General features: G+C 39.0%; 3 protein-coding genes, 1 long non-coding RNA gene and 1 pseudogene across 6 annotated transcripts; 2 read left to right on the top strand and 3 right to left on the bottom strand.

Annotated features, from left to right (window-relative positions):
* Window positions 1-7642: 7642 nt before the first annotated feature.
* Window positions 7643-8537, top strand: LOC141757983 (uncharacterized). The gene is made up of 2 exons (XR_012591802.1): window positions 7643-7778; window positions 8203-8537. It is a non-coding gene; the product is annotated as an uncharacterized LOC141757983 (long non-coding RNA).
* Window positions 8538-9405: 868 nt separating this feature from the next.
* Window positions 9406-13531, bottom strand: LOC141757984 (UDP-glucuronosyltransferase 2A3 pseudogene; annotated as a pseudogene).
* A 1876-nt stretch (window positions 13532-15407) lies between these two features.
* Window positions 15408-21709, top strand: LOC141757985 (endonuclease domain-containing 1 protein-like). Its single transcript, XM_074618982.1, has 2 exons — window positions 15408-15809; window positions 17067-21709. Exons 1-2 carry the CDS (start codon window positions 15534-15536, stop codon window positions 17685-17687), a joined length of 897 nt encoding a protein of 298 aa, XP_074475083.1. The 5' UTR covers window positions 15408-15533; the 3' UTR covers window positions 17688-21709.
* On the bottom strand, window positions 19233-20281 carry LOC141757987 (DELTA-actitoxin-Afr1e-like). Its single transcript, XM_074618984.1, has 3 exons — window positions 20215-20281; window positions 19952-20070; window positions 19233-19800 (listed from the first exon to the last, which is right to left on the bottom strand). The coding sequence occupies exons 2-3, from the start codon at window positions 20053-20055 to the stop codon at window positions 19359-19361; spliced, it is 546 nt and encodes a 181-aa protein (XP_074475085.1). The 5' UTR covers window positions 20056-20070; window positions 20215-20281; the 3' UTR covers window positions 19233-19358.
* On the bottom strand, window positions 21211-25413 carry LOC141757988 (DELTA-stichotoxin-Hmg2b-like). 3 transcript variants are annotated; one of them, XM_074618986.1, is made up of 4 exons: window positions 25169-25413; window positions 23124-23159; window positions 22763-22881; window positions 21211-21736 (listed from the first exon to the last, which is right to left on the bottom strand). In XM_074618986.1, the coding sequence occupies exons 3-4, from the start codon at window positions 22864-22866 to the stop codon at window positions 21307-21309; spliced, it is 534 nt and encodes a 177-aa protein (XP_074475087.1). In that variant the 5' UTR covers window positions 22867-22881; window positions 23124-23159; window positions 25169-25413; the 3' UTR covers window positions 21211-21306. The 3 variants fall into 3 exon arrangements, with proteins under 3 accessions (XP_074475087.1, XP_074475086.1, XP_074475088.1); XM_074618985.1 differs by having other exon boundaries at window positions 23124-23162; window positions 25169-25412; XM_074618987.1 differs by having other exon boundaries at window positions 23124-23162; window positions 25253-25406.
* Window positions 25414-25750: the final 337 nt, after the last annotated feature.

Consider the following 25750-nt stretch of genomic DNA (forward strand, 5'->3'; position numbering starts at 1 on the left):
TTTATATGTGCTATCTTTGTGAGGACCAGCTTGAGTTTCAGACTGAGAGTGAGGACACTTTTTTCCTGCTTCGAGGCGGCTGTTTGGTTAAAGTGTGGTTTCAGATCAGAGGTGAGATAACACAGCAGAGTCCTCACAAGTATAGAAGTAGCAGGCTGATCTGCTGTGATAACGGCTCTGTGATGTCGATGGTTGTAAAAGACGCTGAAGATAAGAAGAAGGAGGAATCATTAGCACAGAGTCTCTCTAACACCATCGCTGCTTGGCCTCTGTATGCACACACACACACTCACACACACACACACACACACACACACACACCCACACACGATCACAGTTTCTCATCAACGTGCAGGATTGTTTTTAACCCTGTGTGTGAAACTTTATAGTGATACACAGCTACAATCAATATTTCGGAGGTTGTATTGGGCTCAGTTTTAAATCTAGAGTGAAGATACTGGCATCATATGAAACTAGAGAACCTAATGAATCCATCGGTACCAACCATGTCATACTAGCTTGTCATTAAGGAGGTTAAATAACGCTCCAAACTTGAGTTAAATTTTGTTGAGGAAAAACTGTCATGTCCATGTTCAAAGGGGTCCCTTGACCTCTGTCCTCCAGATCAGTGAATGTAAATGGGTTCTATGGGTACCCACGAGTCTCCCCTTTACAGACATGCCCACTTTATGATAATCACATGCAGTTTGGGGCAAGTCATAGTCAAGTCAGCACACTGACACACTGACAGCTGTTGTTGCCTGTTGGGCTGCAGTTTGCCATGTTATGATTTGAGCATATTGTTTTATTCTAAATGCAGTACCTGTGAGGGTTTCTGGACAATATCTGTCATTGTTTTGTGTTGTTAATTGATTTCCAATAATAAATATATACATACATTTGCATAAAGCAGCATATTTGCCCACTCTAATGTTGATAAGAGTATTAAATACACTATATTTGATACAGTTTGTTGCTATAATGTGGCTCAGTGCAAAGTAAAGGGGCCAAAGTAGCCGTGAACTAATACACTTAGTTTAAAGCTATGTGTTGTTACACAGACAGGAGACAGAGGCTGTTAAAACAATGATGGTCTGCATTTCCTTTCTCACTCATATCAGCGGCAGCTTGTTTGTTTAGATCAGATCTCTGCAGCCGCTCGTCAGTGATGATTCTCCCAGCAGAGAAAGAGCATTGTCTCTCTTATCTCGCAGCCTCTGTTGATACTAGACGTCCTGCTGGTGCTGCTGCATGTTTGGCATTTTACTGTATCATAAAATCATGAGACCATTAGATGGAATAAACATTTGAAATTTTAGGAATAAATTACTTTGTCTACTTTTTGCATACAAAAGGCAGAAGTTTGTCTTTGGTTTGCATGTGCATAATCTGCTCTTAAAAAGGTTTTATTATAACACCACATTTCACATCCAGACAGGACCTATTAAAGCACATTTACATAATGTAATTATAATTTACACATTTGGATGTGTTTTGACTATATGCATGTTTTTTTATATAACAATACAATACATACATTACATTAAAATACAATCACAGCGCTGTAGGGGATTCAGATATGCATATGGAGAAAAGTTTGTGGATACTTGAGCGTTTCATCCGTCATTTTATTCGAAAACCATATTTATTAATCTGCTGCTTTAACAGCCTCCACAGACATTCAAATCCAAAAATTCATTTGATATATATATATATATACACATATATATATAATATATATATATGTATATATATTATATATATATAAATACATTTTTACATTTAAAAATGAATATAAAATAAATGCAAAAATAATTCAAAAATAAATATATATATAGATATATATATATAGATATATATATCTATATATATATATCAAATATGTTTTGGAGACCTGAAAAGGTAAAATTAATCCATTAATTCATGTGACAAAAAAGAGCAACGATTAGAAGATCACCATGATTTAGTTTTTTTTCTGCATTTGTATCCTGTAAATTATCTGATGACCACCTGTGGGGGTCCCGACCCACAGGTTGGGAACCACTGGTCCTTTAAATATCATTGTATTGTAACATTAAGAGTTCACTTCATTGGAACAAAAGTATGTGGAGTGAAGAGTGTCAACATACTTTTGACCATTAAGTTGTGTGAAAGAAAACATTGCCACCTACTGGTTCAAATTAAGTAAAAGAAAATTATTCCTGATTATAGACTATATTTCTTTTAATTTAAAGGCTGGATTCTGTCAAGAACACCACAAAGAAATCATTAATTTTATAAGTAAGAAGCAGTTTGTAGTTTAAAAGCCAAACAGTGCCATGCAGCTGCAGCCTCAGTGACTATTGTTAAGTGAGAGATAAGGTCACATCAAACACAGACGACCATTATTAGAGTCTCTCCACCTATTGGAGGTGAAGCAGCAGGAGGTCAGAGGGTTATAAAGGAGCTGTTGGTTCACTGTTAGTGAGACAACAACCAGGACAGGACATAGTGTTATACAGACAACAGACTGGGACACTAACTCACTGAGGTAAGTCATCACATCAGCAGCAGTTTGAGGAACTATTTGGATCTTTTTCTAAAGTATAGCAGCAATATGACGAAGTAAACATAAATACTGCATGCAAAATTATAGCAAAAGTATAAGAGTGTCAGATTGTTGTATTCAGTGATAAGTATTGAGATTACACTGTAAAAAAATACTCCATTACAAGAAAAAAATCCTGTTTTCATGACTTTACTGAAATAGAAGTTTATTTTCAGCAAAATGCACTTAAAGTATCAAAAGTAAAAGTACTTAAATCTAAAACAATGCATCATATTTTATAAGATGGAAAAAGGATGGATAGCTATGTGTATTTATGTAAGATATTTAAAGTAGCTAGTATAGCTGTTAGATTAATGTAGTGGAGTAAAAAGTACAATATTCCCCTCTGAAATGTGGTGTATATAAAGTATGGAGGACGGAACCTGCCAAAATAGATAGATAAATAAATAAATAAATCATTTGATGAAGTAAAAATAATATTAAAATTAAATGTAGCCATTAATTGTTTAATGTTCCCTTTTAAGAATACAGCAATAAATAAGTTTGGGGAAATAAATAAGGAGTGAAATACAAAGGGAAAATTGTGCATAATTAAATAAATACAAAAATACAGAAATAAATGCATACATTTAAAAATGAATATGAAATAAATAAAAATAATAAATGCAAAAATAAATTAATAAAAAAATTAATAATAAATATATTTAAGAAATTACATTTGCTACATTAAATTACATATTTATTTATTTTTTATTTTTTATTTTGGCACGTTGCATCCTCCATAATATAATGGCATAAAATGGAAATACTCAAGTACTTAAGTACAGCTCTTTAGTTACATTCCATCCCTACTGTAGTTATATTGTTAGGATATATATTTATATTATTACAACATAAACATGTTAGCTGCATTTTGATGTTGTAGCTGATGAAGAAGGAACATATTTTGACGAATTTAGATGCATTTAGTGGAGTAAAAAGCCCAATATTTTATATTGTAAGTGGAGTATAAACAAGTGTAAAATTGCGTAAATGTACTTTCTTCCACTGTGTAAATACAAATCTGAACATTTCCCCTCAAACTAGGTCTGAATGGTGTGTTTGTACCTAAACAGTATAATGATAAATCACACTGTGAAGAGATACTGTGATACTCTTTGATGATACATAACAGGAAAACCACAGAAACACTTTGTCTGCAGCGTTAAGACGCCTTTACAAGTTGGTGTTTCTGTGTTTGTTTGATGTCTAGACACAGAAAACACAATCTGTCTGTCTGAGGACGTGTGGGCTGATTTATGTTACACTGTGGAGCATTTATGTTTCCTAATGAGTCAAAAAACCTCCACACCTGAGATCCAAACTTTAACACAATGCATCCTGTTATTAACTCTGCAGGTACTTTGTTATAAAGCCTCTGACTCTGCAGGTAAAATGGTCGGTCATCAGTGGCTCCCAACCTGCGGCTCAATCTCAGTGACTTCAGCCAAACAGGAACAGGAAACACGTAAGTATTTATTTAGTACTTTACTGAGCACACAAGCACTAATTAACATTTAATAAATGGTTTACAACACAGCAGATATACATGTTTATATATGAATCTGTGAATAAAAACACAGTTTTAATAATCTAAAATCTATAATAATAATGATAATGAATGTTTGTTGTGTTTTTGTAGCTTCAGGTTGCCTCGGTACCAGAAGAAAAGTGACGTGTCACCACGTCCGTCTAGTGGTCGCTCTCTCAGCTCTCTGCTTGCTGCTGCTCGTCGCCTGTGTCGCTCTTTCTGTCTTGTGTAAGTTACAAGTTGTTGACGGGAGGCTCAAAGTGTTGATGAGCCAAAATGAGAGAGTTTCGGTCTAAATAAGCTGAAGGAAACGCGCTGAAATAGTTCAACATTTTGGGAAATACTCTTAGTTCTTTTGGAGAAGTTTGACATCACTCTCACGTCTGTCTCAGCCGGAGTCAGGATGCGGTTAGCCTAGCTTAGCATAAAGACTGGAAGCAGATACAGCAACACACCTACCAACCACAGACTGTATATAAGAAATAGACGATGTCACCGTGACGTCACTCATTGGTTTGTGGACTCCGGTTTTGAAACCTTGAGTTCATCATTTTAGCCGTCGCCATCTTGTCTTTTTGCAACCAGAAGTGACATGAGAGGATGGAGCTAAGTACAACGCTGAATAAGAGATTTTCAGGCGACCTAAAAGGTTATAATTAGGGCTGTCAAAGTTAACACAAATTCATTTTAACGCCACTAATTTCTTTAACGCATTAACGCAATCGATATTTCAGAGGTTGTATCAGCTCAGTTTTAAAGCGAGAGTGAAGATACTGTTTTCATATGAAACTAGTAAACCTGATGAGTCCATCGGTACCAACCATGTCATACTAGCATGTCATGAAGGAGGTTAAATAACGCTCCAAACTTAATGCTACATTTTGGCGAGGAAAAACTGGCATGGCCATTTTCAAAGGGGTCCCCTGACCTCTGACCTCCAGATATGTCTATGTAAATGGATTCGTCAGTCTAGGAGGCTCATTGATGTGTTTTAATTGATTTTGGACATATTAGAACCGTAAAGCAACTTAAAGGGGAAATGAAAGGTGAAAACTGGGTGATACAAGGTTCAAATTATAGCTTTAAAACTGAGCTTCTACAACATAAAGATCGCAAGTTGCATTAATGCTTTTCTGAATGGCGTTAAAATTAATTTGCGTGGACGGGTTATTATCGCGTTAACTTTGACAGCCCTAATTCAAAGTTTTCTGTGCTGGAGAAACATTTAGAAACGTTCTGTGTTGTAATGATTCCTTGTCTTTAACTTTCAGATAACGAGTCAGACGGCAGGCCGGGACGGAAAAGCCTCCTGTTTGACTACCAGAACATCAGCGACAGCTACCTCACTCTCACTGCAGCAAACAACCAGCTGAGAGGAGACAACGAGCTCCTGAAGGAGCGCAGCGCCTGGCTGCTCGAGCAGACCAAACTCCTCAACAGGACGTCAGATAATCTGATGTCTGTTAATCTCGCTCTGAGTTTAGAAAGCACCGAGCTGATGGAGCAGATTGTGAATCTGACTTCTACAAACTTACAACTCACACAAGAACACGAGCGTCTGGTTCAGCTCACGTCTGAGCAGGAGAGGAAGAAGCTGAACATGTCTCAAACTATCAAACTGCTGGTCGAGTCCAACACTCAGCGAGAGGAGGAGGGACGGCGACTCGCCCAGATGAGCGGCCTCCTGAGGGACGAGCTGGACCAAGTGAAGGAAAAGAATCAACAACTTCTGGAAATCAACGACAAGTTTCAAGGAGAAGTTAAAAATCTGAGCGGGAAGATCGGAGCTTTGTTGAACGACGACCGTGAGAAGAGATTAACAGATCTGCAAGAACAAAACCAGAACCTGAAAGAGAGGCAAGAAGCAGCAGAGCGAGAGACGAGCAAGACAGACGAGACGGACGAGATGCGTTCATTAAAGGAGGTCTACCGCTCCCTGGACCTCTACTGCCCCGTGGTCAATCCCAACACTACAGGTATTGTTTGTTTCCCCATGTTAATAATAGCTTTGATTAAATTCACTCGCTTCAAATGTTATCAGCTGCTTGAACGGGCCGTATCAGTCTCATAGATATGGGTTAGAAGAGACCTGCTACACCTACTAGGCAGCCCAGCCTTTATCATCTATTCACATGGTTCATCGCCATTACGAATACACAACTCGTCACATACTGACACTTTGTCAGACCCCTCGGCGTTACTTTTCGTTCGCAGTAAACACGTTGCTTAATGTTGTGAAGTAAACAAAAACACTTGCTTAACGGCCAGGTGAAAATGATTGTATATTAACGTCATACCAGCAACATTACGACTGTAAAATATGGTCACAGACATGAAAAAAAGTTCCGATTTATTTTTATAAATCACCACTTCCTGCTTATGTTTCCACATAAAAGCCCTTTAGTGTTATTTCTGTGGACAGAATTACGTCATTTGTTAACACGAGGCCTTTATTCTGAAATTTTTACAGGACAGTGTTGTAAAACATGCAGTGACTTGCAGAGAATACAGTACGGGGTTTTAATGGTGGATTATTATTATTATTTACAAATGAGCTTACACTTCTTAACCTCTTTCTGTCTAAAATAAATATAAATGACATTCATATTTGACGCCCTGGGAATGAGAACGGGCTGGAATACAAGAAGTCAACCTCTTGTGGAGGTACTAATTATGACGGGAGCAAAGCAGGAAGTCAGGAGACGTAGTATAAAGAGCGACAGAGCCCGTTTGGGATGGCGGTCAGGGGAGAAGTAGGAAATATTGCATTTGGTGGGGACTATTTTCAGTGGCGGATTATTCCACATGTGGTGCTCCAGTGAGTATTAGTGGCAGCAGGACGGTGTGTGTGGGATTGAGTCAGAATAAACTACAGTGTGTGTTCATGGTGATGAAGGAACATGTCACCCAGTGACACAGTGACGCTCGTTGATGTGTTTTAATTGATTTTGGACATATTAGAACCTTAAAGCTACTTAAAGGGGAAACAAAAGGGGAAAATGAATAAATAAATAAATAAAGAAATAAAGAAAAGAATAAATAAATAAATATGTAAAGAAATGTATAAAGAAATGAATAAATAAATAAATAAATAAATAAATAAATAAATACATAAATAAATACATAAATAAATAAATAAATTAATTAATGTGTTTTAATAGATTTTGGGCATATTAGAACCTTAAAGCAACTTAAAGGGAAATAAAAGAGGAAAACTGGTGTGAAGAGGTTCAAATTCGGCTGAGACAGTTAACTATACAGATAAATTGTTACTTTCTTTTTCCACAGAACGAATTTGCAAAAAGTGTCAGGACAGCTGGAGACAGTTTGAGACCAAGTGTTACTACTTCTCGTCTCGCCTGCTCAACTGGAGCTCCAGCAGAGCCTGGTGCCAGACACAAGGGGGCGACCTGCTCATCATCAACAGTGAACCAGAACAGGTAATAAGAGGACAACAAGAAGGGAACATGCAACCATTCAAAAATCAGTCTCCAGACGTTGTATGATTTGAATAATCGTTTTCTGTTTGTAGAGCTTTGTTTTTGAAAGCAGCCAGGCTCTGGAGCCGAGCAGCAGCCGGCTGTGGATCGGTCTGACGGACGCAGAGGAGGAGGGAGAATGGAGCTGGGTGGACGGCAGCCCGGCAGCTTCAGGTCAACAGTAAGTCAAAGCACAGAGACGCTGGGATAACACTTATATCTTTCCAAGTTCACTGTCTATAGGGCCTATAAAACATTAGTAGTATTTTCCATGCATTAAGTAAATTGCAAAAGCAAAGAATTTTGCATAAATAAAAATGAATAAATAAATAAGAAAAAACATAAAAAATACAAAAATAAATAAATGCATATAATATAATAAATGAATAAATATATAAAGAATAAATGCAAAATTAAATCAATAAAAGTAAAAAATAATACTAAATAGATAAATAAATAAAAAGGAAAATTCAACAGAATTAATACAAAGATGAGTATTCTGTGTCACTGCATGAGTGATGTCTTGCTTTAGTGACACTATGGAATAAGACAATGTGAGGATTATGTAAATGTTAGATTTAATGATTATGTACCTGCTCCTGCAGGTACTGGCTGAGCAGACCAGGACTGGGGACGGAGCCTGATGACTGGAAGCTGGACGACCCTCTGGGAGAGGACTGTGGACACATTGACACCAGCGAAAACGCTCTCAAGTCCTGGATGGACGGTTCCTGTAAGACACCTTATAGATGGATCTGTGAGAAGGATGTTTAAATCAACCCACAACATTTTTATTTCTAATTTCATGTTGTAAATATACTGTAGCAGTAATTTGAAGTTTTGGTGATTGTGTATATGTTTTCTTTCAAAATAAAAGAATAGTCTTCAGAGTCCAGTTTGTCTTTGCTCTAATGCAGGAAATAAAGACAATATCTGACAAGTCTTTTCTTACTTTTTTTATTTTCAAGTATAAATTTCAATAACAGACTGCATCTTCTTACTTCAAGTGATGATACACAACATAAAGTTGCAGCATTCATTTTGAAATGTTGATTCTTATAAAAGCAAACAAACATGAAATAAGTGCGTTTTTGTTCTTGTTAAATTTCAGATCGACACACCACGACTTAAAACAATTCAAATACTTTTAAAACTACTAATAGTGCAACTAAAAACAGATATTTTGCTGTTGGAAGTAAGTACAGGCACACAGTTGTCTGCTGAAAAGAAATCAACATCTACTATTCTTCATTTGATGTAGGCGAAAGTGAAAAGTGTGCAGATGTTTTTATGTTTTTGCATCCAAAATTTTTTCGATTTTGATGGTTAGAAGCTCCAAAACATTTACACGTATCTTGAGCTTAATTACATTTTTATTCTGTGTGTAAGGATGCAATTTTAAATCTTTAACGTGATTAAGATAATTTATTCATTAATGATGTGCAGTAAACTCAACCATTAACTTTTAATGTGCCTTCTTTACTTTGCATAATCAACTTATTTTTTAAACAACATGTTTAGGAAAGAAAATCACTCTTATGTGCTACCTGCAAAATGTGCTCTGTGTGATACAGGCCTAAGTCTATGGGGGCCGGAACCTGCCAAATTAAAAAATAAATAAATATGTCATTAAAAGTAGCAAAAATAATATTAAAAATAAATGTAGTCATTAATCAATTGATAAAATGTGGTATAAATTGATATTTCTGTTTAAATTTGCTTTTATATTTATATACCTTTGTATTAATTTCCTTCTTTATCTTACTCTTTTGCATTTATTTTTATTCATATATTTATTTTTGCATTCATTTATTTTTAAATTTCTGTCTTAATTTATGTGTTTAAGCATTTATTTATTTATTCATATTATTATTATTTTGGCAGGTTCCGTCCTCCATATAAATCAGACTGAGAGAATATTATGTGAACTATAAATGTTGATACTGCAAGTAAATTAATTTAATAAAGGTAACTAAAGATTAAACATGATAGTTTTTTTTGTTGTTATTTGATGATGGCTAATAAATAAAACAATTTATATAGGGACAAATACAAATTTACTTCAGGCAAGTAGATTTCTGACCCACACAGAAGTAAAAATATTAACATTGAACCCTGAGCAGGTATAATGTTTACCATGTTCACCATGTAGGATGATGGGAATGTCATTAGTTTTGCAGGTATTTGGTCATAAACCAAAGTATAGGGCTAATTAAGCTACATGAAACGTTAAGACATCACCAGAGTTATTTTGATTCATCCTGAGAGAAACATTAATTTCATGGCAATCCATCCAATAGTTGTCAAGACATTTCTCTTAAAACCACAAATGTCAACCTTATGGTAGTGCTAAATGAAAAGTCAGTGGATCACCAAAGTCATTAGGATTCACAGTCTTGCAGCCACGAATATCTGTACACAATTGTACACTAATCTGACGTGTGGAGTCAGTAACTACTCCTGTTTGGTCTTTCTCCTCCCGCACAGTCGAATGCAAAGGAATCGTATTGATCCCACAAAAATTGCCGTCAGCATCAACAAGACTGCGATCAAAAAGCATAAAACATCCACAGAATAGTAGGCGTACCAGGGCATCTTATAAGACTCAGTGCGTAAATGTGAAGCTCCTTTGTGCCTCATGACAAACTCGATCCAGTAAACGGCCGTCTCCAGAGGATGCATCGGTTTATCCCGATGGAGAGCAGAGAGACGCTTCATGTTGTTCCTGTAGGACGGATCGTGGAGAACTTCTTGTAACGCTTCCAGAAAGTTCTGACGAGTGAGTTTGCTCGTATCCACCACCTTAGCGGCTCCTCGCGCTTCCACTCTCAAAACGTTCTCAAACTGGTCAAACAGAAGAGGGATGCCTACTATCGGCACTCCGTGGTAGATGGACTCGTAGATCCCGTTGGTGCCACCGTGAGCCACAAAGGCTTTAATCTTTGGGTGACCCAAGAGGTCGTTCTGGGGCATCCATTTCACCAGTAGGGTGTTGTTGCCCAAATTGTTGGGGGGCTCACCAACATGCCTCCATATGACCTTCTGAGGAATTTGGGCAAAGGCAGCAGCGATTTCGGAGGTCATTTCTACAGGAAGGCCTTTGACAAGCGTGCCGAGAGACATCAGGACGACTCCGTGCTCTCCTGAACTTTGAACGAACTCCTCCAGCTCTGACGATAAAGGCTCTGAAGGCTTGCACTGAAAACCGCCAATGTAGACGATGTTCGGCATGGTGGGTCTGGGGAATTCAAAGACGAAGTCCACCCTCATGAGCCAGATGTCTGCTCCTTGTAGAAGGTGATAGAAGTTCACATCTGAACCAAAGTACCTGTCTACCAGTCTATCATAGTGAGGGCATACTATAATCTTGTCAATGCATATGTTGAGGAAATAGAACAATGCGTTTTTGACACGCTGCTCAAATGTCATCTTATCCGACGCGGCGTATCCTGAAGTTGGAACGTAGGATGTTGGCGATGGAGCCACCACGAAATGGCCCTCTCCACTGGTGATCCACCTCACGTTAAAAACAGTTGGCAGCTTAAGTTCATGAGCCACCAGAACTCCAACGGGCAACCCCGGGTCCATAAGAACCACGTCAAACTGGGTGTCACGAAGACTCTGCATCAGAGTCTTGTTCTCAAATATTTCCACCCCTAACATGCTGGCCTGTCGGTGGATGTCCGACAGCGTGAAGAGCATTTCCCAGTAGAACTTCAAGAAGCCGATAACCGACCCCCCTTCTTTGTGGATCGCCAGCATCTTGACCAGGAAGGTTACGAAGAAGTCCTGCTCCTCTATGCTGATGGCTCCCGGTAAGGTGACGGTGATGGAGTGGTAATGCGGGGCGTTTTCTTTGACGTACCAGCTCGTGGCGGTGCGGACCACGGTGACCTCGTGGCCCCTGGCGTGGAGGCTCTGGATCAGCAGGTTCATGTTGACCCAGTGGCTGCCATCCACCGGGAACACCAGGATCTTTCCGCCCTCTACACTGGGGCTCGACAGGAAGGACACACTCACCACCAGAAGCAGAAGGGAAACACCTGGGATGCTCCCCATGGATTAGCCCTGAGGGAAGGAACAAATATACAAGTTTAATGTGAGTAACCACAAATTTATGATGAGGGTGATCGGATCACAAGTGGACAGCTCTAAGTACAGGTTTGAACGCACTCAAGAAGCATTGAAGATGCATTGAGATCCGATCTTTCAAACCACATTCAGAGGTGGTCTGGATCACATATGATCTCATTCTTTTAGCAGAGTGTAGTGAATGTGTCTTTGGCCACATTAAGGACCGCCTACTCAACTGACGTCCCGCTGGGATCCGTGGGTCTGAACAGGGCCAGAGACACGCTTGATGTGTTTATTATCTTTATTGAATTCCTTCCCACTGACATACTAAAGACCCTTCCCCACTGGACAAAAAAACACACCAACATTTGGCTTTTGTCTTCAGTGGGAAAGGTTACTATCATCATTCATTCTCGGAACAAATAACAAGCAGTAGTCACAGGTTACTTATCGGCTCCAGCTCCGGCAGTGATGGAAAAGATGACACCCGGGTGAATATGCTATAAAGTTTCACCCCATTTTCGGCGCGATGCTATGCATTAACTTCTGTTCTGCGACTCTTTGTCATCTCAGCCACAACATTTTGTCCGTTTCCGTTCAAGTTGCGATACGATACGATACGATACGATACAATACGATACGATACGATACGATACGATACGATACGATACGATACGATACGATACGATACGATACGATACGATACGATACGATACACTTTATTGTCCCCTTGGGGATATTTGTTTTGGACTCTGTGCTCCAGCTGTCTCCACAGCAGCATCAATAAATAGAAACAAACAACGATCCACACGTAAACAGAGAAACACAAACAATGTAAACCTCAAACAACATATATTGCACATTACTCATATTGCACAAGAACTATCCAAAAACAGAATAAACAAAAGATAAAAATAAGAATAAGAACACCATGACTCTATTGCACAACCCTCAGCCTCAAGAAACATTATTTAAAATTTAAGATTTTGATGGAGGTGCACAAACGGGTTCTTAAAACGGTTCAGTTTGCATCGAGGGACTCTGTATCGTCTGCCAGATGGTTAAGAGCTCATACTCAGAGTGGAGGATGTGAGACGGGTCCTACAATACTCTCTGTGCTCGCCAAAGAACAGTCTGCTCATATATTGACTGGAAGGAGAGGTTGTCAGTCCTCCCCCATAACCTTCATGGTAGTCTGAACCAACTGCTCAGAGAGGTTGCCGTACCACGCCGACATCCAATACCTCGGGATGCTCTCCAACACAGCCTGGTAAAATGAAAACATGATGTTGTGATCTACTCCATCCACCCTGAGTCTGCGTAAGAAAGTACAGGATTTACAGGATTACAGGATTCTTGCTGGGATTTACAGCTGAAACTAGAGGGAAACGACTACATAGAGCCTGCCCTGCAAGGAAAGCCTGACATGTTGCTTTGACGGATCAAAGTCCAGATGAATGCATGGTGGGCTAACTAATACCTGCTGTTACGGTCTGTATAATCTCACCATCTGCATTCAGCAGAGTCTCCATTCACAACATACCTTCAAGTGTCCCGTTACCTTTCTGCATGAGAAAGTTAAAACACCAGTTGCATACTTTCTGTCCTGCACAAGTTAGTGTCTCCTCTTTTCAGTAATGCTGTGGCAGCATTTAACTGAGTTGTTGTTGTATTGTAAGAAAATAAGAAGTGTTATAACTTACCTTAAATCCCTGAAACAACAGAGAAATGAACTTTGCGCCTGCTCTGGACCAGTGAAGCCCAGCGTCTGCATGGAAGAGAATCCAAACTCCAAACCTGATTACTGTGTTACATAAGGAGGAGAGGGAGTTGGGGGAGGGTGGTACAACGGATGGACTTCATTCTTGGCATGTATGTGGGTATTTTGAAGGGGAGGAGAGGCAAAGAGTTCAACCACAGAGCCCAGCCTCTCTGTGCTGCACACACACGCACGCGCACACACACACACACACACACACACACACACACACACACACACACACACACACACACACACACACACACACACACACACACACACACACACACAGAGTAACATGATATTTTACTCCTACAGTTTTTTGCTGTGACCTGCTGTGACCTGCATCATCCTGCAAAACATTCACTGACAAGAAAAATATTTTGTCAAGGAGGGAACTTTTAACATTTGAGTACTTTCTTTTTTACCTCCACCAAGGAGGTTTTTGGTTAAGTTCAAATTTTTTAAGACATTTTTTTATTTTCATAAATAACTGTAAACAATTGGTCCTTGATGTTTTTTTTATTTATTTTTTTTAATTCTTTTTATTCCTTTTCTTCAAACATAGCATAACAAAATATAACACCGGTGCCATAATAAAAACAAATTAATAATCAAATAAATAAAACATTTAAAAATAATAATAATAATAATAATAATAATAATAATAATAATAATAATAATAATGATCATAATGATCATAATAATAATAATAATAATAATAATAATAATGATCATAATGATCATAATAATAATAATAATAATAATAATAATTTAAAAACGAATTTAATTAATTAGTTAAAATTAAGGGTATATAAGTACTACAATAATATAATTCATGGTGCCAAGATAGAAACCTTAAAAATGTAATATATAAATTCATTAATTAAATGTAAAAAAAAAAAAAAAAAAAAAACAGCACATTATTATTATTATTTTTTCCAAGGGAGCACTTGAATTTACCTCATTAATCCACTGAGTAATATTAGGGGGATCCTCACGATTCCTCTTAGATGTGATACGTCTATTGGTCCTTTAATGTTCAGGAATTTTGGGAGTAATTAATTGAAGACTGAAAAAGTGGAACCGGAGACCAGGAATGACTCACACTGGAGGTTTATTTATGTCTTTGAATTCAAGGAGAATCGAGTCAGCAAATACAAGTCAACAAGTCAACAAGTCAACAAGTGTACATGCCGCTAACCCAATTCTGAGGGGCCTCTCTCTGTATTTCTTTCTTTCTTTCTTTCTTTCTTTCTTTCTTTCTTTCTTTCTTTTTTCTTTCTTTCTTCATTTGTTACCTCAATGCAGAAACTGAGGAAAGGCCCCCACTGGCATTTTTTTTAAAAATTTATTATATTTCTTTATTTATTTTTTGAGACGGCGACCAGCGGCCCCCTAGAAGGTGGCGCCCTATGCAACCGCCTATATGGCATATATGCGTTAAGCCGGCTCTGCTCTGACTTCCCTGTTCGGTCTGTGAGTTTCCTAAAACAGCTGGTCACTGCAGCTTTCAGCAAATTATAATCAAACAGGAGGTTATATAGCGCTCCGCGTGTCCGTCCTTCCGTCCGTCCTCGTTTCCGGAGCAGAACTTGGAAACTATTTAACTTAGGAGCTTCAAATTTGGTGTGATGGTTAACAGTGTGGTCTCGTTGTGCCTTTTGGGAGTTAGAAGTCCAGTCCATAATGTTTCATAATAACAAGCTAGATTGTGCTCAACAGACTAATGCCATTAGTTCCAAAAGGGCAAAACCTTTGGCCCTACTTTAGGGGTCAAGCAGTGAGCGGGGTCATGTGAGCCAAGTTCACTGTTGCCTTTTGTTGCTTCTGAAGTCAACTCTTCGTATATAAGAGGAAGTCTTTGTGTCTCTCTGAGTGAAATTTACTGAAGTGCAACAGTCATAGTAAGCAGATTGAGGGGCTTTCTTCCCCGCTGACTGAAACTAACGCTTAAACTTCTGCTTTCACTTAAAGGTCATGTGTTATTGAAAAGGAGAAGAGCTTTCAAGCCTCGATGCATTTCTCTGTGTGAAGGCATGACACACGTTTGGGCATTTCACATCTGGATTTCACCACCAACACCAACTGTCCGTTATCAACATGTCACATCGCTGCGTTCTGGCCGTGGTCGTCCTGGCCTTCGCTGCAGGGTGGTGCATGTGTGATGTTGGGGATTTCGCTCCATGCCTGCAGTTCTTCTATAAGTCTTGGCCTCCTAAAGGTCTGGCGGGGACCCCGATCTGCCAACGTCATATCAACCAGTACGTCTTCGCCACGCTGTACTGTCGACCACGCCGCTCTCCGTGGTTCTCGGCCTATTTGTACTCTGCACCAGCAGGAAAGAGACCCACTGCGTCCTGGAAGTTTGAGCCACAGGTGAGCATATTTAAATGATGTGTTGACTGTTAGCATCCCATAAAATGAGTATTAAAGTATGGAGGACGTAACCTGCCAAAATCAAAAATAAATGAATAAATAAATAAATGACTCGATAAATGAATAAATATGTCATTTAATGTAGCAAAAGTAATATTAAAAATAAATATAGCCATTAATTAATTGATAAAACATGACATAAATTGATATTTCTGTTTTAATTTGCTTCTTTATTTACCTATAGTATTAATTGCCTTATTTATTTACTCTTCTGACTAATTCTCCATTTTATTCATTTATGTATTTATTTTTTTTGAATTTTTAAATTGATTTATTTGTTTTGCCTTTATTTATTTTTTATTTATGCACTTATTTTTTATATTTATTTGGAAACCTATGTATTTATTAAAATATATATGCACTTATTGACAGCCCCCTTATTTGCATAATGAGGCAGAAACACAAAGAAATGTAAAAAGAAAAGAATACAGAAATAAATAAGTTTGGGGAAATAAATAAGGGGTGGAATGCAAAGGGAAAACCGTGCATAAATAAATTTAAAAAAAAATAGATAAATTCACTTAAAAATCAATAATAATAAAAAAACAAGTGCAAAAATAAATAAATACAATATAAATGCAAAAATAAATGAATAAATAAAAGTAAATGTCAAAAAGAAAAAGAAAACTCCTTTTGTACTGATGTTCCGTTTTAGCGTCAGTTATATAATATTATCACAGTGAAAAGCTGTCGATGTCGGTGTTCACAGTAAATAACAAGAAAATGAGGAAATGAGCCCCAGTAAAGGAGAACTGACTCGTTCGTGTGTTCATGGTCTGTCAACTCTCCAGAGCAAAAGATACTGTATTATTCACATTATCTACTAGATTTGGTACATTAAATTGCCAAAAGTATTTGGACAGTCAAACAATACATCCATCAAATCAAGTTCCTCCTCACCAAACTGGGAAAACCATTTCTTTATGGACCTGCTTTGTGCACGAAGGCGTTATGTTGAAACAGGAAACACACTATACTGACTTAAATAGAATTGTAAGCTGCAGCATTGATAGTTCTTCTCTTACTTGTAACTATGTTAGGATGCTAATACACTAAACTAACATGACTAATATCATATCTGCAGGATGCTAAACACCAGCATGTTGACATAGTGAGCATGTTAGCATGTAGCTCAAAGCATACAGAGTACAGAGAGCTGTTTAAATCCCTGTTTCCTTCCACCCGTCCAATGACCAGCTGGCGTACCCCGCAGCCGATGGCAACATGATCCCCTTCCCTCCGGGCCCTCTGGACCAGAACGTGGTGGACAGCCAGGCGGTGGAGCCGGACTACATTAACTCCACCTATTCTCGAGGCCACTTGAACCCCAGCCTCCACCACAAGAGCCACGAGAACCGCTCCGCCACCTTCACCCTCACTAATGTGGTTCCTCAGAAGTCGGGCTCTAATGACGGGCCCTGGGAAGACCTGGAGCAGACTGTCAACAGAACCTTGGGGGCCTACTGTCTCGGAGAGGCGTTCGTAGTGACTGGAAGCATCCCGTACCAGAACGACAAGCACTGGCTGCACAATCATCGCGTGGCGGTGCCTGAGTACATGTGGTCCGCCTACTGCTGCCCAAACTACACCGACAATCTCCCAGAAAAACTGAAGGATGCTTTTCCTACGTTCGCCGCTATCGGCCGCAACGACCGCAACAGCACCGAGGAGATTGTGCCGGTTGACAAGACGGCTAAGAAACAGTTCAGAGGTTACGATGTGAAACGAATGCCACTGGAAACACTCGAGATGTATCTGAAGGACCGGTTCAGTACTGTTGTTAGTGTATTTTATGAGCAGTGCTCTGGATCAGACTGATCCTGCAGACACGAACACACACTGATTGCATCGGTACATTAATTAGATCTTTGAAGTGTTGATGCTAATGTCATTTAATTAAAGCTAAATATGCATACAGTACTTTCCAAAAGTGTTACAAATGGTCTAATCTGCCACCGCTATGGTTAAGGTTTGGTTAGGTTTTGGTTAAGATTGTAAAAGAAGCCAACACTGACTGTAAAGGACTGTAAGATGTTTGTTTCAGGAAGAAAGGCAGCACTCCAGTGGGAACAGAATCATCATGTTGGTGTATTTTATTGACGGTTAATGGACTGACAAAACTGCTGATGTGTTGCTTTTACATTTTGGGAAATACACGTGCTAATTTTCTTGCCGAGAGTTAGACGAGAAGATTGATACCACTCTCTACTTACATGAGTGGTATCAATCTTCTCGTCTAACTCTCTGCAAGAAAATGAATAAGTTTACTTCCCCGAATCTCAAACTATGTAGCTTCTGCTGACTGTACTCTGCAACTGGAGAGATTTTACCACAAAGCAACACCAGACCTCATTATCTTCAGTCACATATGATATTGGTGTCATATAAAAACTAGAAAACCTAATGAATCCATCGGTACCAACCATGTCATACCAGCTTGACGTAAAGGATGTTAAATAACGCTCTAAACTTACACTAAATGCAGGGGTCCCTTGACCTCTGACCTCCAGATCAGTGAATGTAAATGGGTTCTCTGGGTACCCACGAGTCTCCCCTTTACAGACATGCCCACTTTATGATCATCACATGCAGTTTGGGGCAAGTCATAGTCAAGTCAGCACACTGACACACTGACAGCTGTTGTTGCCTGTTGGGCTGCAGTTTGCCATGTTATGATTGGAGCATATTGTTTTATGCTAAATGCAGTACCTGTGAGGGTTTCTGGACAATATTTGTCATTGTTTTGTGTTAATTGATTTACAATAATAAATATATACATACATTTGCATAAAGCAGCATATTTGTCCACTCCCATGTTGATAAGAGTATTAAATACTTGAGAAATCTCCCTTTAAGGTACATTTTGAACAGATAAAAAATTTACAATTAATTTGTGATTAATCGTGAATAACTATGGACTAATATTTTAAATATAAATATAGTACATGCATAGTGTACATAATGTAATGCTTCCACTGCAACGATGCACCAAATACTTTAGACCACTAGATGGTAACCTTGTTAAATACATGCAGATGAGTGGCAGCTTCTGCAGACTGTATATTTATACTACCACAAAGTTTCAACACCAGACCTCATTATCTTGGAAATCAATTCTTATTATTTACTAAATAATGTCAGTGATCTTTTCTTTTATGTTTAAAACAGAAAGCACACTTTAGTCTTTTTTGTATCACATTAATCTCCATCTGGTGAAGGCTTTCTGAACATATGTAGAAATGATATATGTGCATTAAATAGAACAATTAAATGACTCATTTAGACAACTTGTTCCACCAGCTGGACTCGACTGCTCTGAAGCTTTAATGTTAAACTAATTGTAAATGATCACTAAGACACAAGTTTTCTCAAATCAGACTGGATTTTATTGCATGAACAGATGGTACAGTAGCTCAGGTGTACAAAGGGCTACACATATCTAACACTACTGGATTATTTTGTCAACAAAGTGAATGAATCACCGGCTTATTAATGGCGTTGCGGAGTGAAGAGCTTGTCCCACAGCTCCACCTTCAGTATGGCCCTGCCCATCGGAGACATGGTAGCCTTCACGTCCAAGTTCGTGCCCTCAAACGTGAGGCCAGAGCCCTTGACCTCCTCCCTCACGAAGCCTTGCGGCTCTTTGTCGTAATACATCTCTTTGTACAGCTTCTCGTTGGTCTCTTTGCTCTGGTCGTAGATTGCCAAGGCTAACCAGTTCTTGTACGAGCTATAATCGTAAGGCACGGAGAACATTATGGCTAATTTCTCTTTGGAGTCGTTGCTGCCCCTGCAGAACAGGTCGTAGGTCAGCACGCCCACCGCGCCGGTGGCTTTGGAGCTGGTCTTGCTGAAGTTGCACACCTCGGTTTTCTGTGGGCGCACGGTGGGTTGGGGTGGGCTGTGGACGTTGCCACTATCCAGGTAAATCCTATTTTTTGAAAAGGCAAAAAAGGGCATAAAAGTAAGAGCAAAATAGATAATAAGGTTTACATGTATTATAAGAAAGTGATTTGAATCTCATTTTATCCATGCACCCTTTTTTCAACAATACTCTCTGCAGTATTAAGAGTTGCACTTACTTGGGGTCGACCAGGCAGTAGGTGGAGGTGAGGTTGGTGATCTCAATGGTGACATTTCTACTGGATGTGAGGTTAGCAGCCAAAGCTTCTGCTGATTCACTCATTGTTGCAGGTAAAGGCTGCGACAGAGCACGATAACGTTGTATTATAATGCTGTTTAACACATTTTACTGCTGTTAAAAGATGCACAGTGACTAAATCCTAAATTAAAAACAAATCTTTATCAGTAACATACAATACAGCACAGGAATAAACCAGCTTACCTGTCTGGATCACAGGTGTGTTGCTCGCTCGGGTGATCGCTCCGATCTGAAAACACTGGATTCACTCTTCTTGTTGGAGAATGTGTGACACCCAAACCATCCCCACCCACAGAACACCTACTCTACCTGTTGCTGGAAACCTTTTTGTCCACACCTTCGTCCTGAGGTATGTAGGCGTGATGACAGGGTGTAGCCGACAATAACAACTTTTCTGTGGTATTTTTTTTTGCTTTTGTAATTATCTAACTTTACCAAAGCTTCAAGCCGGTTTGTCTGGCTTTCCGTGACAGTCTCATAGTTCAGTGTCTCGTTATGCACCACACCTTTCGTCTCTGAGTCTGTGATGTTGTTTTTACTGTTTGCATGGAGAGACAAACGTGCAGCATCTCTGCATAGCATGCATGCTGCAGAGTCTGACTGTGTTTATATTAGGGCTGTCAATTGATTAATCGAGATTAATCGCACATTTCTTTATCTGTTTAAAGGGAGATTTGTCAAGTATTTAATCCTCTTATCAACATGGGAGTGGGCAAATATGCTGCTTTATGCAAATGTATGTATATATTTATTATTGTAAATCAATTAACAACACAAAACAATGACAGATATTGATCCAGAAACCCTCACAGGTACTGCATTTAGCATAAAACAATATGCTCCAATCATAACATGGCAAACTGCAGCCCAACAGGCAACAACAGTATGTCATGGTTGAAACCGATGGATTCATTAGGTTTTCTAGTTTCATATGATGCCAGTATCTTCACTCTAGCTTTAAAACTCAGCCCGCTACAACCTAAAAATCGCAAGTTGCGTTAATGCGTTAAAGAAATTGGTGGCGCTTAAGCAAATTTGCGTTAACGTGTTATTATCACGTTAACTTTGAAAGCCCTTGTTTATTGTAATCATTTACTCAAAGTGAAGTATGATTCATGTTAAATCTGCTTGAGAGACGTAAAACTTAAAGATGACACAAAAAACTTCAAGCACAATGAATCCATTAAATTGTTTTTTATTCATTTAAAGCACCCATACATGACATAAAGGAATATCTGCTTCTCACACTTTATTCCACATCAATCACAAACAGACTTATCTGCCCATCTTGTCATACAGCTCCACTTTAATAATGGCCTTGCCCTCATCGTTCATGCAGGCCCTCACGTCCAGCATCCTCCCCTTGTACACCACCCCGGAGCCGTCGGACTCGTGTCGCTCGAAGTTGGTGAAATCCTTTCCCTTGTACATGAAGTCGAACAGCTTGTCGTCGCAGGCTCGCGTGTGCTCGAATATGCCCACCCCGAGCCAGTTCTTGTAGAAGTTGTAGTCGAATGGCACCGAGAACATGATGGCGATCACCTCGTTGCAGTGGCGGTTCTGCATGTGAAACAGCTCGTAGGTCAGGACGCCGACGGCGCCCGACGCCGTGTTGTCATCCTTAGTGAAGGAGCACACCTCGGTCTTGGTGGTGCGCAGGGTCGGCTGCGGAGGGTTGTAGACGAAGCCGCTTTCCATGTGCACCCTGCAGGGAAGAAGAGTTTAGATCCAGAATTTAGATTATTACAAGTCCTGCGTTTAAAAGCTTACTTGAGGTTGAGATAACGAAAAGGAAAAAAGGTGTGAAAGTTTGCCATAAATGTGGGAGAATTGTGACCCCGGGAGGAAACCGGGAGAGGGCGATGATAAACGGGAGTCTGCCAGGAAAATCGGGAACGATTCTTATTTTCAGGTGATTATACTTGAAAGAAAATGTACTATATTATATTCAATAGATCCCCCTAAATGCTACACACTGTTCCTTTAATGTATTCTGGTCCCTATAGTTTAGTTCCCAACATAGGGGTCGAGCCCCTCCAAAGGGACACGAGATAAACCTGAGGCGACGTGAGAAAATAAAAAGTTCTGCTGCACAAATCTGTTTTAATTTTTTTTTACTTTTCTCTACTTTCTCATGTTTTTATTACATTTTATTTTACATATTTGTACCTGAAACTTTTATTAAATAAATGTGAAATGAAGCATGAAGTAGAATACAATGGAAATAATCAAGTAAAGTACTTCAAAATCATACTGGAGTAAATTTACTTTCATGCATAAATGGATTCAAGCAGGGTGAGTTGCCGTAAAGTGGGACGCCTGTAAACTCCAGTGGGTGTCGGTCCTCCTCAAACTAATTTAATGTCTTTCTAATATGCCTAAATGCTTAAAAACTATTATATTCTTTATTTATTTATTATTATTATCCACACATAAGCCGAGGTTTTGTAACAGCAATAACATTGTTAAAATGGGGCTGCACATTCAGCCTCGAGTGTTTCCTACAGACACTCAACAGACTTTTCAGTGTCCCACATTTCAAACATGACAGGACTGATATGTCTACCATTTCCTTTATGAGCAGTACTGGGTATCACAATCTATTTCAGAAATTGTAAATGCAAACTATGTCCCACATTAGAGGCTAATCCACCCTGCATGTCAGGTATTTAAATCATCGCTGTCTTTATTGGTTCAATCATGCACAAAAGAGAAAATCAGAGATTCTTACTTTGGGTTGACGAGACAGAAGAGGGAGCTGACATTGGTGAGCTCCATGGTGCAGTTGCGGTTGGTGGTGAGGGTGTGGGAGTGGGCTTCTGCAGTGTTATGCATGGCTGCTGGAGACGGCTGAATGAAAAAGAAATTAATTTGTTAAAATAGATTTTATTTAGAAACACTTTTTAGAGGCAAACAATCATTCTAAACACACAAAAATGAAGTACGATGCATCAGGACACCAGTACGAAAGTACTAAATGCATCTCTACTGAGCAGTATTACAGAATATTATTACTAATGATACAACGAAACATTTTGTTTTCCAACAATTTGGTGAATATTGCATAATTATCTCAAAGTAGATGTACTTACTTTACTTTATGTCACACGCACAGGATGGCAGGTTGTCCTCTGAAAACAGGTTGGAGTTAGTTTTGGGGACAAGTACGAAGTCACACCCTCCCGGTCACACCTCACACAGCGAGAGCTCACAGTGGGAGTGTCTGTGCTCACATGTAATCTCAATTATGTGTGATAGTTTAAACTCTCTAAACAGCATGTAGCGACGGTGAAATAGACTAAAGTATATAGAGACATTAGGTGATGTGTTTCATGTGATTTAAAAGACTCAGTACTGATAATCTGTTTGGCACAAGATGGAAAAACGTTCAACAGATGAGCTCTGAGCGGCTGAACAGGTGAAATACCTGAAAGTCTGGAAAGATTTAAAGAGTAAAGAGTGGCCGCCCCAACTGTCCGAGAGTAACTGATGATGATGATGACTCATGTTAGATGAAGAACTGGTTCCTATGAAAGACTGCATACTGGCGGTTGACAATAAATGATGGTTTCTAGTTATTTTCCTACATGTTGTTTTTTATGACATCTCATGTGCCAAAGAGTCGATGAATGAGCCCAACGTGAAGCAACAGACGTCTCATTGTCTTTAAGTGTTTTGTGTTTGAGGAACCTGTTGGACTGCACGGAGGTGATGGAGAACATTTGAAAAAGTCGTCAGTCCGTCGAAGGGAACAGCAAATAGTCAGACAGTCACATACACACGGGTGGATCACAGGTCCAGGGGTCAAAGGGGTCAAAGGGGTCAGGGGGCAAGACAGCCACAAAATACCTCAGAAATACCACAAAAATACCTCAGAGATACAAAATGAGCCCAAAGAAATGCAAAATGAGCACAAATTGATCTTAAAGAGACTCAAAATTACCACAAAGTGACGCAAAATGAGCACAGAGATGCAAAATGAGCATAAAAAGATGCAAAATAATCACAAAGAGACGCAAAATGAGCATAAAAAGATGCGAAATGAGCACAAAGAGACGCAATTTGCGCACAAAGCAATGCAAAATGAGCACAAATTGATCAAAATGTGCAGACACAATATGAGGCCAAAGTGACGTAAAATGTGCACAAAGTGACGCAAAACGACCACAAAGTGATGCAAAATAAACACAAAGCGATGTAAAATGAGCACAAAATGAGCACAAAGTGACACAAAATGAGCACAAAGAGATGCAACACGCCCAAAAAGAGATGCAGAAGGAGCACTAAGGGACGCAAAACGACCACAAAGTGATGCAAAATGAGCACAAAGTGAGTCAGAAGGAGTACAAAGTGACGCAAAATAAACACAAAGCGATGTAAAATGAGCACAAAATGAGTACAAAGTGAGGTGAAATGAGCACAGAGTGACATTAAATGAGCACAGTGACACAAAATGAGAACAAAGTGATGCAAAATGATGCAACACGCCCAAAAAGAGATGCAATATTAGCACAAAATGTGCACAAAGTGACGCAAAACGACCACAATGCGACGTAAAATGAGCACAGTGAGAAAATGAGCACAAAATGAGCACAAAGAGACACAAGGATGTGAGCACTTCTTCCACAACTGCAGACACACTTATTCTCAGTGAATGTCAAAGAGATCATGGAGATGGTAAAACGACTGGGAATCAAACCCTCTTACTGGTTTACAACCACTGCATCACAGCACCAACCAGCACGCATGATTTAAAAGAACAAAACAAGACGTCCTTTAGGAAGCTGACGACCTTTGTTTCATGTCACCCTCCATACACTGTCTCACAGCACAGTAACGCTCCACTGCAGCAGCAAACAGGAACCTTTGGTCTCATTCCTCTACTGGTCCAGCTGGTTGGCCAACATGATGTCATCGCCTCTCCCATCATGTCTGTTCATGTCTGAGCTGTCTCATCTTGTCTGCTAAACAAACACTATCTGATCAATCTCTCTGTCACATCCACAAAAGTCCATTTCATAACAGAAAAGCATGTTTGAAATGTTAAAAAGTGGTCAGTAGTAATTGCTGATGATTCATTAAAGGAGTTCAGTTCATTCTCAACTTAAACAACCTGATGAGTGATGATGTCACTTACATGACCTGGAGACTCACATCTGGAGAGGACTCACACTGATCCCTGCAGGATGATTTTATTAAATATGAATCAATGAGAAATCACCCATTAAAGCTGTGCTGGCGGCCTTTGAATTCTACACATCTTAAAGCACATCTTGGCTTTTTTTATTTTAATTTAAACAGCTTCTGCCTCCATCAGGTGACAAACAGAAGTAAAGTGTAAGAAACCACTTTACACACATTTTCAGTCCTGCAGGATAATCAATCATCATCTGTGTCACCTGTTTAACTTTTACTACAACAGCACCACGTTGTGGTCAAATCAAAACAGCTAGGGGAATTAATAAAGATCAATTTGCAGTAATATACATTTTAAATAAAAGTAAAAAGAAATGTGTAAAGAAAAGAATATAGAAATAAATAAGTTTGGGGAAACAAATAAGGGGCGGAATGCAAAGGGAAAATCTTGCATGAACAAATAAATAAATAAATGTATAAATACATAAATAAATATATGCATTTTAAAATAAATATAAAATAAATTAAAAAAAAGAGAAAAAATAAATAAATAAAAAATAAATGCATAACTAAATAAACAAAT

Source organism: Sebastes fasciatus, chromosome 20, assembly GCF_043250625.1.
Source record: "Sebastes fasciatus isolate fSebFas1 chromosome 20, fSebFas1.pri, whole genome shotgun sequence".
In the NCBI taxonomy this organism is placed as follows: Eukaryota; Metazoa; Chordata; class Actinopteri; order Perciformes; family Sebastidae; genus Sebastes; species Sebastes fasciatus.

What these genes read in the sequence shown, in the direction of transcription:
- LOC141757985 (XM_074618982.1), top strand. Translation starts at nt 15,534, where the DNA reads ATGTCACATCGCTGCGTTCTGGCCGTGGTCGTCCTGGCCTTCGCTGCA. An exon ending in CCTGGAAGTTTGAGCCACAG is followed by an intron (nt 15,810 to 17,066) that starts GTGAGCATATTT and finishes TCCAATGACCAG; the next exon opens with CTGGCGTACCCCGCAGCCGA.
- LOC141757987 (XM_074618984.1), bottom strand. Translation starts at nt 20,055, where the DNA reads ATGAGTGAATCAGCAGAAGCTTTGGCTGCTAACCTCACATCCAGTAGA. An exon ending in TACTGCCTGGTCGACCCCAA is followed by an intron (nt 19,801 to 19,951) that starts GTAAGTGCAACT and finishes TTCAAAAAATAG; the next exon opens with GATTTACCTGGATAGTGGCA.
- LOC141757988 (XM_074618986.1), bottom strand. Translation starts at nt 22,866, where the DNA reads ATGCATAACACTGCAGAAGCCCACTCCCACACCCTCACCACCAACCGC. An exon ending in TTCTGTCTCGTCAACCCAAA is followed by an intron (nt 21,737 to 22,762) that starts GTAAGAATCTCT and finishes TCTTCCCTGCAG; the next exon opens with GGTGCACATGGAAAGCGGCT.